This window comes from Biomphalaria glabrata, chromosome 5 (assembly GCF_947242115.1).
Source record: "Biomphalaria glabrata chromosome 5, xgBioGlab47.1, whole genome shotgun sequence".
Taxonomy (NCBI): Eukaryota; Metazoa; Mollusca; class Gastropoda; family Planorbidae; genus Biomphalaria; species Biomphalaria glabrata.
The window spans coordinates 15,040,109-15,056,076 of NC_074715.1; the positions used below are offsets into that span (position 1 = coordinate 15,040,109).

Here is a 15,968-nt window from a genome sequence, read left to right on the forward strand (position 1 = left end):
TGCTTTATAATAAAGTACACAAAATTGCAAGTCACAAATTTTCGTTTCATAAAACTCTTTAATTGGCCAGTCTATATTTATTTATGTCTATGGACTTCAGAAATAAATTGTGTGAGCTCTTCAGTTAGTAAGTTTTATTTAGTTGGCAGTTTTGAAGGTTTTTTTTTTAGCGTCATTGACATTGTTTAGTTTATGTGAAAATCTCCAATGGAGGCGAGATATTATCGTAATAACGTCTTTGCTTTCGCAATCGTTCTGGGAGGTCAGTTGGATCTTGGAGGGACCATACATCTGTTCTGGGAGGTCAGTTGGATCTTGGAGGGACCATACATCTGTTCTGGGAGGTCAGTTGGATCTTGGAGGGACCATACATCTGTTCTGGGAGGTCAGTTGGATCTTGGAGGGACCATACATCTGTTCTGGGAGGTCAGTTGGATCTTGGAGGGACCATACATCTGTTCTGGGAGGTCAGTTGGATCTTGGAGGGACCATACATCTGTTCTGGGAGGTCAGTTGGATCTTGGAGGGACCATACATCTGTTCTGGGAGGTCAGTTGGATCTTGGAGGGACCATACATCTGTTCTGGGAGGTCAGTTGGATCGTGGAGGGACCATACATCTGTTCTGGGAGGTCAGGTGGATCTTGGAGGGACCATACATCTGTCCATGGGAACGAATTATCTTATCTTCTTTAATTAATTGTTGATCTGTTTGATGGAAAAACTATTTGTATGTTCACATAATGATAAGTGTCTGTGTGTGTGTTTATGTTGAGGGTTGTGAGAAAATAGAGATAAATAATAATGCTTAGGGGCCCATATTGTCAAGTAATTATAATTTCATAATTGCTGCGAAAAATATATTTAAAGTTGTGTATGTGTTTAGATCAATCAATAAAGAGCATGGAAGATACTGCTTCATTGATGATTGAATTTCACCCAGGGACACGGCAGAAACATCTCTCTCCACTAGTGGAATGAGTAGATGTATACCGTAGTATTCCATTGACTTTTATTTCATATAGAATCAAAACATTAGAAATCAATTGAAAATTGAAAAAATTTTAGCATTACATTATTTTTAAATAGTTTTTTTTTTTAATTCAACACCTTCAAATATATTCTTCCACAAAGTTCGGTCTATATTGTCTGCCCCTTTTTTTTTTGTTTTCAGTAAGTGAAAGAGTTGTCGAACTTGCTCTCCCACTGAGAACGTGAGAGAGAACAAACGCCTCACACAAAGCAACCCACAAAAGTATTGTTCACATTATTGTGTGGGGGGCGAAGTAAGAAAACGCTTTTGGTCTCATCATTTCAATTTCCCATGTTTGCAGAAGTGTAGAGAGTTATGTTTGGATTGATTCATTTCATGCTCAATTTCATAACATGTTATGTGAGCCAATTCTTCTTCATTGAGAATTGTTTTGTTTCATTGTGGAGTGACGTGCCTGTGTGTCGTTTCCCTGATAGCTCGTCATGGCTGCTAGAAATGGAAAGTTGAGTTGGCAACGCGCGAATTTACATCTTCATTTCCCACTTCTGCGTCAGTTGCGACCAGGATAGCAATATTCTACACCCCCGATCTACTGGTCATCATCAAATCAAAACACAACAACATATCCATCTGCCATCTTCAAGGAAACTGCTCCCAAAAATAAAAATCAAACGCCCACCGGCCTGCTAGTCCGGTAATAAAACAAATGTACAGATTAGTTTTGATCGAATCATCGCCATCTTCAGTGAAGCGTGGAGCACTCATTTGAAAGGCTAAGTAGCACCGTTATCATATCCGGGTCAACTTTCGCCTTCACTGATCAAGTCATAGAGCCAAGTTCTTGATTGGTGCTTATTTTTATAACTGTGACGTCACCAGCAGCGCCGCTTTAAGGATTTCGCTGTATTTATAAACACAATGTTACCTGTACAACTGCACTGACATATATTGCCTACAACAGAGGAATCGTATCACCAAGTTGAAGACGGGTATTCTAGTTTTTCGTTTCTTCCCGAACCTGTCGTTAGATTTTTAAACATTTTTTTAAAGGTTCTTTTTTTATGTCAATAACTATTTAGATTATATGTGTCTTTAAATTTGAATAAATAAATAAATAAAAAGTGGTCAGAATAGTTCAGACACTTTCGAGAAGGTCTAGTGGAAAACTCAGAGCTTGCTAGTTGAAAACTACTTTTGAGTCTATCACGAAACGTCAACAAATCAAAGGACGATCAATTGATCGCGGCAGACGATAGAACTTTGAAACGTTTGAGCTGATTTCATTGGACAAAGACTTTAAAAAAACCAACTCTGAGTAAGTTTACTAGTTTTTTTTCCCTCTTGGCTCTTTGTGCATTATGTTTGTCAAAGATCTTCTGGCTAAGGAGGTAAATTAAAACAAAGAAGTGAATCAGAAGTGGACGATGTCATGATTGTGTTGTCCTGTTTGTTGTTTGGGGGCAAATCAAACTCCAACTTTGTATAGTCAAGCATTTGTGAGTACTAGAGGAGGTCAACATGGTTCTGTAGTCACACTCCCAGGGATAATTATTGATACTGCCGACTGACGCTAGCAATCGCTACACGGGTTGACGTCTGCTAGATCAATTTAAAATCGGAAGTGCACAATTTGTACATAGATCATTACATTCTGAACTCCTTTCATGTGCCTCTCACGCGCACTTATTTGTTCAACTTCCTAAACCACGACGTGACGCTTTGTTGACCTCAAATATTAATCCTCTTATTACAAACGAGGGAACGCAACCGAATCTATCGTGTTTAATAAATATAAGCCATATATCTTATACATATTTAGCATAATTTATAATTACATACAATAAGCAAACAAGCATGGATGTGTAAGAGGTATATAACGGTTTAGTCGCTGCAGAGGTAGGCATTCTTCTTCGGAGTTACCGTTCCTTGTCGTCTGCTGGTTGGTATAATCTTATTTTGCCATGTTTCATCAGAATATTAAAAAAAAAAAAACTTAAAGTGAACTTACATAGATTGACATTGTTATAAACATTTTTTGTTTACTATATTAACTAGATCTATATCAGTAGTACATTTTATACAATATACGTCCTAGAGCTATTTTGTAATCAAAAGGAAACTGCCTTGTAACATTATAAGTAATTTGGAGCTTTAAGTATCCAAACTTTTATAGGCCAGTGAGAAAAAATTATAACCATAGACTGATTAAAACATTATGAATATATTGTAAAAACCATAGATTATTTATATAGTCTATGCCAAAAATAAAAAAAAATAAATAAAAAAGTAGATAAATTCTAATTTAAAAAACAGACTACTGGATAATAATTTTAATTAAAAATAAAAACAAATATGTCGTGTGAATAGCTGCGAGAGAATAACGGTAATATATATGTAGCCCTTTATATGCTCTAGTATATTCTTCTAATAATTATTTAAAGGAATTACTTTTCATTCTCGCTACTACCGACAGGGTCGAAAATCGTTAAAGGGAAACAAAATTCATTGTAGTTCCCTTAACAGTGTCTGAGAAATTATTATTATTATTGTTATGTTAGAAACGAACGCGTATTCATTCTCAGTCAATGCTAGTGTCGAGTTTCGTTAAAGAGAAACAAAATTCATTGTTGTCACTTAGTTTCCACTGAGGAATTTTCTGGTGATGTGGCAGGTCTGCTGCAGTGCCGCCCATCTGACTGTCACTCTGACAGGCAACGAGAATCTTGTTAGGAATGTGAAGGGCTAATAATAATAATAATAATAATAATAATAATAATAATAATAATAATTATTATTATTATTATTATTATTATTACGTTAGAAATGAATGAGTATCATTATTATTATGATTATGCTAAAGAAAGATAACCCATTAATTTAATTAGTTTGCCTCCCCTGTCACTTGTAAAGTCAATCTGTAGTAGTTTTCATTCACCAGTTCAAGAAAATGTAATGTAGACCATGGCTCCATGTAGAAAACAAAACAGGTAGATCTACAAATACATTAAAAAATAAAAAAAAATCGTTCGCCTACCCATTATTAAGATTTTTCTTAGTGTTGAGACAAAAACTTTGTGACATCCTTTGATTGTGTGAGCGTGTTGTCCTAGCGTTCCCTGTGAAACAAAGCGACTCAATGACAACACGCACTGAATGACAGCCTCGAGTTTCAGCTTTTTTGAAGGGGTTGAAACAATGGCCATGTGTGTACACTTTCCGATTCTCACAAAACTGTCCGGTGTGCTTTGTTTCTGAGTGAACTTGGACCTCTGATGTGGATACTGCATTGGAAGTTAGGAGCATATTGCCATGACATGTCGAAGTGTTTATGACATGCCTCTAGGGTGCTACCTTTCGTGAATGTTTTCTTGCCTTTCCCTGGCTTCATTAGGCTATTCTTTGCGTCTTCCAATGCAAATCGGAAAGAAGGAAGTTTTGTATGTATTCGTTCTGGAGTTGTACGAAGAAATACGGGTAGAGTCGGGTAGTTTTGATATCGACGAGAGGTCAAATCTCTGCGTTGCATCTCAAGTCTCTGTGGTTTCTTAATTGTGATTATTTTTACAAGTTGCTAGGTCTTAATGTTACCGTGTAATGTGCATTAGTGGATGAAACGTTATTTCATGGTCACTTTACATTTTTCGATGTAGCATAATAGCATACTAATAATTGTTGAATAATAAATAATAATTAAATGATACATAATTCCGGTATTATAACACTATAATAGTAATACAATAATGATATATTTATATAACTTAATTATATATACCTATAAAAGAATAGTAGCATAATAATAATAATAATAATAATAATAACATAATAAAATAATTATACTATAAGACAGCTATGGTAACGTAATAATAATTTAAAAAAAATAAACATAATGATAATAATAACGTTAGTATAATAATAAGATAAGAATAATATGCTTCATGGTGATGCCTTTTCAAAACAAACATAAACTTATCATACTGTTAATGTAAAGTTTGTGCATGTTCCCTTTCCTATCATCGCATCCAGCATGCATTGTTGATATTCTGTCATGAAACTTTTTTTTTAATTCACTATAATTGTGTAATAAAAAAGGTAATGGTTAGCGTCTTTAACTCCAGTTAGTTCTACATCAAATTCTACTTAGTTTAATTTTTATTTCCAATAAGTTCAACTTAAACTAATAACTTTAAACTCCAGTTCGTTTAATTTTTGTAACTCCAGTTAGCTCAACTCCGGTTAGTTCAACTCCAGTTCAACTCCTTATAAAATGGAAGGAGAAGCAGAAGATTTCGCTGCCATCTTGTACGCCGAGCCCGGCGCCCTGGGGCTCATTTCCAACATTGTGGCGGCCCTGATGATCGCTACAGAGAACTGCCTGGACCCTCCCTTCTCCTCCACTGCGCTCACGTTATCAGGTAGGTCTAAGTGTGTCTCAATGTGTCTTAATGGGTCTAAGTGTGTCTCAATGTGTCTAAATGTGTCTCAATGGGTCTAAGTGTGTCTTAAAGTGTCTAAATGTGCCTAACTGTGTCTACGTGTGTCTAAGTGTGTCTTAATGTTTCGAAATATGTCTACGTGTGTCTAAATGTGTCTATGTGTCTAAGCCTGTTTAATGTGTGTAAAGTGTGTTTAAATGTGTGTGACACAAAATGTAACATGAAGTATTTATTGATGTGTCGTTGGATCTTTTCTTTATGAATTTTCACAACATGGATATAAATAGAAAGTCAGAACTATGAGATTTCCCCAGAAAGTCTAGCTCTATATGGATCTACATTAATTATCTGATAAAATATGTAGGTCCTAGCTGGATCGGCGTGACACTATGAAATAGGAGCCTACTTCAATATAGCATGATCTTCGGACTCAAAGTCACTCCTTTATAAAATGTCTGTTGTTTTTTTTTTACTAGGAAAATCACTTTTATGTCAATCTAGGTTTTAAATAATGAAAAAAAAATAGAAACCCTTTTGAAACAATGTTACTGTTTCATTGCCTACGTATTAAATGATTGGATACAACAATAAGAGTGTCATTTTCCTTTATTCAAGATAGGGCCTACCTATTCTACAATCATATCACTAAGAAAGACATTTTATTTTTGAAAAAAAAAAAAACAGACTATAGGATAAAGGAATGAAAGACTTTACTTCAAACCTCAAACCCCAGCTTCTATAATTAGGGCCATTCTCAAGGAAGGTTTAGACAACAAAAATGACACTAGACCATTAAATTACTTTCAAGAGGAAACCTTAACTTGCACTATTACTGACATGTTTATTTTAACTTTTATCTGTAGGTGTTCATCTGATCGTAGTTGGAGGAATTCTACAAATTGTGGCTGGACTTTTGTCGTACCGTAGATGGGATCACTTGACTGCAACAGCTTTCATCGTCTTCGGGTCCCTCTGGACATCCATGGGGATCTCCCGCATTCTGGCCGCTCAGACAGGGAACGTCGAGGCCATCCGTGTGGGGACACTCCCGGGACTTATCGGCTTCATGGCTGTGGCAGTCATCCTCTGCGTCTGCGCGGTGACGGTTAACTTCCTACTTCCGCCTGTGCTGGTTGCCATCTTGCTGACGCTGATTTTCGAAGGCGTCGGCGCCAGCTTCGCTTGGGGCAGGAGAGTGGCCGCCGCCTTTGAGCTGTTCATCGTCATCACAGGTGTGTATGCGGTGGTGGTGATGATGCTGAAGGGAGTCAGCCAGAGGTATATTCTGCCCGGCTTCGGAAACGCGCCCTACGATCCACTTCTGATGAGAGCTGCAGGAGGGCCAGCTCCAAAGAACGAAAAGAAGAAGGTCACCAAGTACTCTGAGCCGATGGGGATGGGTTTCCTTGGCAACGTGGTCCCAGCTGCGGTGTTTGCTTTCCACCATCTTGGCTTCTTTCAAGACTTCCGGCCTGCGATCGCCATGTTTATCTTCACCGCGCTCTGCCAAATCCTGGCCTCCTTTTACTCGTTCCTGCGACACGACTTCTTCCACGCAATCACCTTCATCGTCTACAGCACCTTCTGGAACTCCAGAGCGATCCTGCAGTTTCTCATCTCCATGAACCTACCCGGCATTCTGGGCGCTAGGGTTAATTTCTACGGTCAGTGGACTTTGATTGCCTTGATCATCGTCATGACGATAGTCTCATCTAGTCATAACAGGTCTGTATACGCTGCTCTATCTTTACCCTACCATATGCCCTATAACCTTTGTAGAGTATATAATTATTGCGCTCAGTTCTTTTAAATCCACACAAATTCATTTTGAACAAAAACATTGTGCCCTAACACAGAGGCGTAGCTAGGGGGGGGGGGGGGTAGGGAGGGGAGAATCGGAAAATTACCCCGGGTCCTCATTGAAGCCTACAAAATGAGTGTTATTTTTATATTATATACCCGGACCCCCAAACGATGGCAAATTCCTAGCTGCGCCACTGCTCTAACAATCATTTTTCCAAAAATAAAATAGAAGGGTTGGAAGACAGTTTTAAAATTCCCATTCTGAATATTACAAAATACTTTAAAAGTGATTGAGGTAACTATTGGAGATTTTCATACATGGCGGAAAATCTAAAAATAACAAGCTTTTTGGTGTATGCGGTGTACAAAATTAGGACCTGTTGATAAGCTGTGTTTTTTTTTCAAGTTTTCTAGTTATATATGTGCATATTTTACCAATGCAGAATCAAATTCCGTAACGCTTTTTGGGATTGTAACTTGTATTTAGTTGGCAAGCTTGAAGTTTAATTTAGCATACTTGACATTGTTTAGTTTATCGTGAAAATCTCCAATATTTATTTGTTTCTAAATTTAGTAACGTGCAAGTTCATTCACTGATGTTTCTTTTACTTTTTTTCTTCCAGAGTTGTCTTTCTTTACAATATCATATTCACCATCATGGCCATCCTGTCCATAGACCACATTCCCATCCCGGTCCACAACTTTACCTTTGGCGTGACGGCGGCTATCGTGGCTGTCCTGAGTCTGTACGTCGGCATGTCCGCCCTGGAGAACTCCATAGCCGAGAAGGCTGTGATGTACATTGGCGCCGAGCTGGTGCCTTCAGACAAGCTGAAGGCGTTTTTCGGCACCATCTTCTGCACACTAAAGTAAGTCATGTACAGTCTTCGGCACTATTAACTCTTTCTCTCCTAACTGACGATACCAACGTTGGTTCCACCAGAATGTGGTAAATAATTACGAAGAGAAAGAGTTAAATAAGATATCCTCTGATGTAGTCTCTGTGAAAGCGCAGAACGAGTATAAAGGGGAGACAACAGAAAGATAACTTTCACGATAACAATAGCGTCAGACTATTCTTATCTTATATAATACAGACATTACTTCAAAAAAAGAAGATGATTACGTCCTACGCGTCATGCATTTTGTCATGTTAACCAATGGCTTAAATTCTGCCAAGTCACTGGTTTTCCTGGTTAGCTCAGGCAACCCATTCCATGCTCTAATAGCACTAGGGATGGCTGCCTGGTCGTGCGGTTTGCGCACTGGACTGTCCTTCGGATTTATCGACGGTCGAGGGTTCAAACCCTGCCCGCTCCCATCCCCCGTCGTCCTGCCGGAGGTTTGGACTAGGAAGTAAACCTAACTTTAACTCTGAAGGAACATCCGAAATATGTAAAACATTTTACAAACATTTTAGGGAAGAAGGAGCTTTTGTACAAATTTGTCCAAGCATATGGGACGAGGAACGTATCTCCATCTGTGTGTCTATCTGAGTATTTTATTAGATTTTGTTTTTGTATTTGAAGATTAAGGTTCAGTGTTTTACGTATAATTGCTACTGTACTTTGAGTCTTCTATCCTGAAGCCATCCGTTATTTGGGATATAGGATTCTTTATAACCATCATAAGGGAATTTTTCCTTTGCTTTTTCTTCGAAATGATTGAAAGTATCGCTGGAGCCATTATAGTTCATGTTGCCTTTAGATCTAGGTAAACGATTGGCATGCAGTATCATCCTGCTAATTGTAGAACTCTTTTGTTCTCTAGGGAGAAAGAAAGCGCCACGAACGAATACGACGACGATGACGTCATCGACCTGAAAATAGTAGACACCATTGTCTACACTGGCAGCACCGTGGCCCTAATGGCACTCTCCGCCTCTGAAGCCTCTAATCCAGTACGTATTTAGAATCTCAAGTTGTATTTTTTAAAAATTTATGAGGTTTTAAAGGGAGATAACACATATATAATTTTATTTCTTTTCTTGCAGCTGTATGCTCTCCCTTGGTTGATGATTGCCGGTGTTTTCTTACACTTGTTTGCTGCCAGGTTGGCCTACGCTGCTGGCTCTTTGACCAAATCGTACTCATGCGTAGTCCTAGGCCTCATCTGGATTGTCTGGACAGCTTTCTATCTAAATGGTAAACTAAGAAAAAAAAATATTGTCAATTTTGATTCTTATTATTAATAACAAAATGTACAAAGGCCTAACGTCTCTTCTACATAGAGCAACCTATGTAGACTAAACCCAACTGGGAAAACTTGTACAATTACTAATAGGCAAATAACACGTAAACTATATCTAACATTTTATAGTTTTTGCATTGTTGGACTCTTCAAACTAAACTTCATCTTATATTGTTTTAAAAAGAGAAATAACCGTGTCCTGCGGTTTTCTCGCTAGACTGTAGTTTGGATTTATTGATGGTCCTGGGTTCAAATCCTGCTCGCTCCCATCCCCCGTCACCTGCGGGAGGTTTGGACAAGGAAGTAAACTATCTTCAAGTCCGAAAGAACATCTGAAACATGTAAAACAAACAAACAAACACATATATTTTTGAAACTCAATAAAAAAGAGAAATTCATTATATTTAAATTATTGTTATAGTTTTTTCAAACTTATTTCATTTCAGCAAATTTAGCTTTCGCTTTAAGACCACTTTCGGTTGGGCTCTTGTGTTTGTTTACTGTTGTCATGGTGATCAGCCCTTCGTTCACTCGCGTGTGGATTCCATTCACATTGTTGATGGAGCTGGTGGTCATTACTCAGGTGGTCACGGTCTTCAACACCAACCCCAGATGGATGATACTGGTCACTGCACTTTTGGCAGGTAAGGATTTTAACTTCAAGCAACTATGTGATAGAATGATGAACCGGGTGAGATGTACAGAATTCTACTTTGCCATATAGGATAAATCATTGGCTCTATGAAGTCTCATAGGGAGGCGCACTGGCTGAGTGGTATAGCGCTTGGCTTCCAAACCATGGGGTACGGGGCTCAAATCCTCCCAGCTCTAATGGTCACTTGATTTTAGTTAAGGAAAAGTAAAGGTGGTTGGTAGTTGTGCTGGTCACATGATACCCTCATTCATTGTGTGCCACCAAAACCTTTACATTATCTACTCCATAGATTGCAAGGTTTGAAAGGGGAACTGTATAAATTCTTGTAATAAAAAGTGTGAAATGTTACTATGAAACTTCTTAGCCTACAATAAATACTTCAAAAGTTGATTATCAGGTTTAAACTAGGTAAAATATTTCTTATTCGCCTTGTGTTATCCAGATAAATTATAATGCACTTCAGTTTCTATAGCTACGAAAGATTTGAATTTATTTGCTTAATGATTTTTGTGTTTTAAATAAATTTCAAATAGTCCTGTAGCTGCTATGTCAAAATGATTCTTAGTGTTGGTGGCTGCTGATAAAAAATTCACAGCTGCTATTGAAAGCAAGTTCGAAGAAAGATGGTCAACAAATCTTGTGTGGTGCCCCAATAGTCCAACAAACTAAGGGATAGGTGAAGGATCTGCTACAGAAGGCAAACAGCACAGAACAGCTGTTGTAGTAGGCAAACATCCCTGCTGTTGTAGTGGGCAAACATCCCTGCTGTTGTAGTGGGCAAACATCCCTGCTGTTGTAGTGGGCAAACATCCCTGCTGTTGTAGTGGGCAAACATCCCTGCTGTTGTAGTAGGCAAACATCCCTGCTGTTGTAGTGGGCAAACATCCCTGCTGTTGTTAAGGTATAGGTGAAAAATAACATAAATTGAATATCAACCAAACATTATTTCTACTTGACCCAAACATGCTAATTGCTGGTATGGGTTTCAGAAACTGAAGACTGAAACTGAAGACAACAAAAGTAGCTTGTAGACAGCAATAAAAATAACATACTTTAAGGTTAAGGGGCGCTCAAATATTTGACAATGTTCAATTGCTATGAAAATAACAAATTAGTCTTGATTCCCTTCTTGGTTTCAGCAATTGTAAGTTTGTATGCTGCATTCGCTGAGTATATCAACACCTTCATACAGAGTGAAGTTATCCCAGTTGGACATCCTATAATCAAGGTTTGTTAATAACATGTACCAGTGTAAAGCATTAGATAGCCCTTGCACCTTGATGTGAGGCTAAAAACAAGAAGAGTAAGTTCTCTTGTTCCCTTTTCATTCACATACAGACATGCACACTTTGCCTTATTAAACTATCTAAACAAGGGGGGTTAAGTCAAGTCAAGATGAGTAACTTCTTTTGTTCCCTTTCCAATCACATACATAAAGGCACACTTTGCTTTATTTAATTTTCTAAACAAGGGGAATTAAGTCAAGATGAGTAACTTCTCTTGTTACCTTTCCACTTACACACTTTGCACTATTATTTAATTTTATAAACAAGGGGAGTTAAGTCATCCTTAACTTGTGTATTTTACCACAGGAGAAAGTAAGTGAGGCAGACAAGGCAGAGCCACCTTGCCCACTTTTCACATCTCGCAGAAGTTCTGCCCTGAGACAGGTGGCTAAACTGCTGGACCAAGGCTGTGTCATTGGTGTTCCCACAGACACTGTTTATGCTGTGGCTGGATCATGCAAAGTTCCAGAGTCCATCAAAAAGATCTACATGGTCAAGGTAGGTAACTCCCTTACAGTCATTTAATTTTCGATTTTTTTAAATTTATTTTTGGAAGTTTTATTCTATAGCCTGACTTTTTACTTTATAATGAAATTTTACTCTATTATATAAAAGGCAAAATAAAAAAAAAACTTTTATTTAAATCAAAGCCGATATAAGGGAAAGAAACAAACAGACACTGCCATATCTCTTCAGATTTATCTCCCTTTTTCTATATAAAACAAAATTAAATAATGACCACTTATTAATTAATTAACTTATTATTTTTTTTAATTGATTCATGCATTGTCATTTGATCTGAGAATGGGAAGCTGGAGAAATAATAAATACAAGATTTGTACCAGACAGACAGATATAGGGAGTTGATATAAGCTTTGTTTATAGCACTATCGTTTTCATTCCATAAATAATTAAAGCAATGTTAGAGTAAATAAAAAAAAATGTTGCTTTGTTTGTGTATAGGGCAGACCAGCAGAGAAGCCCATATGTTTGTGTCTATCTAATCTGGATCAGTTGGCTGCAGTGGAGCCACCATTTAGTGATCTGCTCTGGAACTTCATGAAACGTTGTTATCCTGGTGGCATTAGCTGTGTGGTACCTAAAGGAGACTGGTTAAGGGTAAGTACAGTATCTTCTTTCCTTACTCTGTCATTTTGTCTCTTTCCACCATATCTCTTTGCTACATTCCACCATATCTCTTTGCTACATTCCACCATATCTCTTTGCTACATTCCACCATATCTCTTTGCTACATTCCACCATCTCTTTGCTTTATTCCTTCATATCTCTTTGCTTTATTCCACCATATTTCTTTGCTACATTCCACCATATTTCTTTGCTACATTCCACACTATCTCTTTGCTACATTCCACAATATCTCTTTGCTACATTCCACCATATTTCTTTTCTACATTCCACCATATTTCTTTTCTACATTCCACCATATTTCTTTGCTACATTCCACCATATTTCTTTGCTACATTCCATCATATCTCTTTGCTACATTCCATCATATCTCTTTGCTACATTCCATCATATCTCTTTGCTACATTCCATCATATTTCTTTGCTACATTCCATCATATCTCTTTGCTACATTCCATCATATCTCTTTGCTACATTCCATCATATTTCTTTGCTACATTCCATCATATTTCTTTGCTACATTCCACCATATTTCTTTGCTACATTCCATCATATTTCTTTGCTACATTCCACAATATCTCTCTGCTACATTCCACAATATCTCTTTGCTACATTCCACCATATTTCTTTGCTACATTCCACCATATTTCTTTGCTACATTCCATCATATCTCTTTGCTACATTCCACCATATCTCTTTGGTAAATTCCACCATATCTCTTTGTTACATTCCACCATATTTCTATGCTACATTCTACCATATCTCTTTGGTAAATTCCACCATATCTCTTTGCATTATTCCACCATATTTCTTCTTCATTCCACCATACTTTGATTTCTAATAACTGAAAATATTTATTTCCTCTCTAAAAGTTTAGCAAATAGACAATCTTTATATTCTGCTATAATTGTTAAAACAAAATTAAATTGTTGTTGTAAAAAAATATTTTCCTTAGTCATGTACATGAGTTAATCATCCCTAAAGATGAACATAATATTTTACTTTTAGAGTTGTATAAATACTATCATTAAATTAATTTATTACTTGAACATATCTGGCTAAATTGAGATTGATAAGCAGCTCATTCAAATGTATTCGTGTTTGCAGAGATTAGGTTTGGGTGATGCTGTTAATTATGTAGGCACTGAACACAGTATTTGCATTCGAGTCCCTGATAGCTCCGTGTTGGCCTACCTTGTCAGTCTGTCAGGACCAGTTGCACTGTCATCAGCCAACCCAAGCGGTGGAGATGACAGCACTCACCATGACATGGTCATCAACTCACTTGGTTTGTCATCCTTTTAGTCACTTTTATAGTTATAAAATAAATACCATAATACCACATTAAATAAGTTATAAAAGTTGAATACCAATAACCCAAACTATTGTCAAGTTAAGACTTAACACACTGAGTCGATAAATAAATATGACTTTTCAATGAAATATTATTGTACAGGAGACAAACTAGATGGTGTCGTGTGTGATGGAAAATCTAATGAACTGGTGGCTTCCACTGTAGTCAACTGTCTCAAAATTGATGAAGGTGAGTATTATCTTTTAGATTTTGAGTCCTTATCTCACAAGAAACATGAGTATCTTTAAAGTTTTGAGCCCAGCCTTGAGTGTGTCATGTCATAATAAAGTTTTGAGTCAAGCCTTGAGCTTGTGTCATGTTAAATCTTTAATCTCATGTCCTGACTGATTGTTGATTGCAAAGCTGATCATAAAGCAATCACATTTATTTAGTTGTTATCATTTGAATAGTCTTTTGTTTTCAATACGTCTGTAGCTAACGATCTCTTATTGACTAGATATTTGTTTTGTAATGATAATGAAACTTTTTCCTTATAATTAAATGATGTGATTATGCAATATTGGACATACATCTTAAATGCAACAGTGATCAATATATAATACTGTCATTTCAACAGGAATCATTACCTACTTCCGTATTGGCTGCACACCACAGGAAGTTGTTGATGGTCATTTTGAAGCTGCCAAAGCAGAAACTGCTGCCAAACCCACCAAGCTAGATATGGATGCTAAGTTGTCTTCCTAAATACCATCATTGCAAATATTTTTCAGAAAATTAACTTCAATCAACATCAAGGATTTCTGTTTACACTAGGCCATTAGACAATTATTTTTTCACATCACAGAAATTACTGTATTTTGTTTTACCATTCTTCATAAGATTATTTTTTTTTGTAATATAAATTGTTTGAATTATGGGAGCATGGATTTTACAAGCTTAAAATTTTTTCATTTGATAAGGAGAATTATAAGTTATATTTAAATGTCCTCACAAAGAATAAAGATTATTATTAATATTGTTCACAGTAGTTTAATATTTAAATTCCAAATGTTGATTAGTGTTATTTCAGGGTTTTGTATACAAGATACAGCTGAAATTATTCGTAGCTTTCAGTATTTACAAATAAATTAAAAGAACATTCATGGGTAGATCTAAAAAAATAAGTTGTGATACAAAATAAATTACAATGACATAATAACTGTATATACAAATTCTGTAAATATTTAAGTTAAATTTGTATTTGTTTTGTGTTTTCCTAAATATAATTGAACACTTACTGAATGCTGTCTTTATTTTGATGCAAGTCTCTTATTGCAATACCTCAGTATAAAAACTTCACAAGTGTGCTGGCGCACTTTGAGCTTCCTCATTTTCACACATATTGTAATCTACCAAAACTTGACTGAATATTGTGTAAATGATTTGGTTGTATACCTGGTTTAAATATTTATGCATTAAAACGTTTTGCTGTGTAAATGTTATTAGTATACTATTAGTAGAAATGTTTATTTTTAAATGATTGTTAATGAATTTTGTAGTTCTTAATAACTTAATACATGTAATCAATTTGCTTTTGTCAACTATTCAGGTTGTTTAATATTATTAATTCAGTCTGTACAATATAAGGTGCTGAATGCTCTATTGTTTTTATTTCATATAAATATTATTTATGCTGTGTGCATATATTATATAAACAAAGCAAAGCTACAAATACAAATATTTTTTGAAAACAACTTTGTTGGTATTGACTTCCTTCAACGACTATGAAAGATCATTGTTTGTATACATAATAAAGAAATATTTTTCACTTCAAAAAACAAAAATTAATATTAAAGGACGTACTAGTATAATACACAAAAAAAAGTACCCATGCTTCGAGCTGTGTGGCTGAAAGGCCAAAACCGCTCTGATACGTGTTTGCTGAGTGCCCTGAAGGCAGCACTGAAACCTCTCACATACCACCTTTCCCCACTGGTCCACAAAGAAATTGGATCACAATGCGCTGAGCATTTAATAAGCATAAATGATGTGCCATGTAAAACAATTTAAAACAAAATAAAATTGGGTTTTAGAAAAAAAAAAAAAAGATTTTGTCTTAATGTTTAGAGGTATGATTTCTGGCCATTTTGATATGGATAATGGATACCT

At 36.3% G+C, this 15,968-nt stretch overlaps 1 protein-coding gene across 3 annotated transcripts; it reads left to right on the forward strand.

Annotated features, from left to right (window-relative positions):
• The first annotated feature begins 1,483 nt into the window (after window positions 1-1,483).
• Window positions 1,484-15,966, forward strand: LOC106062371 (uncharacterized). 3 transcript variants are annotated; one of them, XM_056028835.1, is made up of 13 exons: window positions 1,484-2,308; window positions 5,212-5,405; window positions 6,290-7,151; window positions 7,853-8,098; window positions 9,000-9,129; window positions 9,223-9,373; window positions 9,866-10,063; window positions 11,214-11,302; window positions 11,667-11,858; window positions 12,324-12,479; window positions 13,613-13,793; window positions 13,962-14,048; window positions 14,437-15,966. In XM_056028835.1, exons 2-13 carry the CDS (start codon window positions 5,258-5,260, stop codon window positions 14,562-14,564), a joined length of 2,568 nt encoding a protein of 855 aa, XP_055884810.1. In that variant the 5' UTR covers window positions 1,484-2,308; window positions 5,212-5,257; the 3' UTR covers window positions 14,565-15,966. The 3 variants fall into 3 exon arrangements, with proteins under 3 accessions (XP_055884810.1, XP_055884811.1, XP_055884812.1); XM_056028836.1 differs by lacking the exon at window positions 1,484-2,308 and adding an exon at window positions 2,654-2,932; XM_056028837.1 differs by lacking the exon at window positions 1,484-2,308 and adding an exon at window positions 4,208-4,430.
• The last annotated feature ends 2 nt before the right edge of the window (window positions 15,967-15,968 follow it).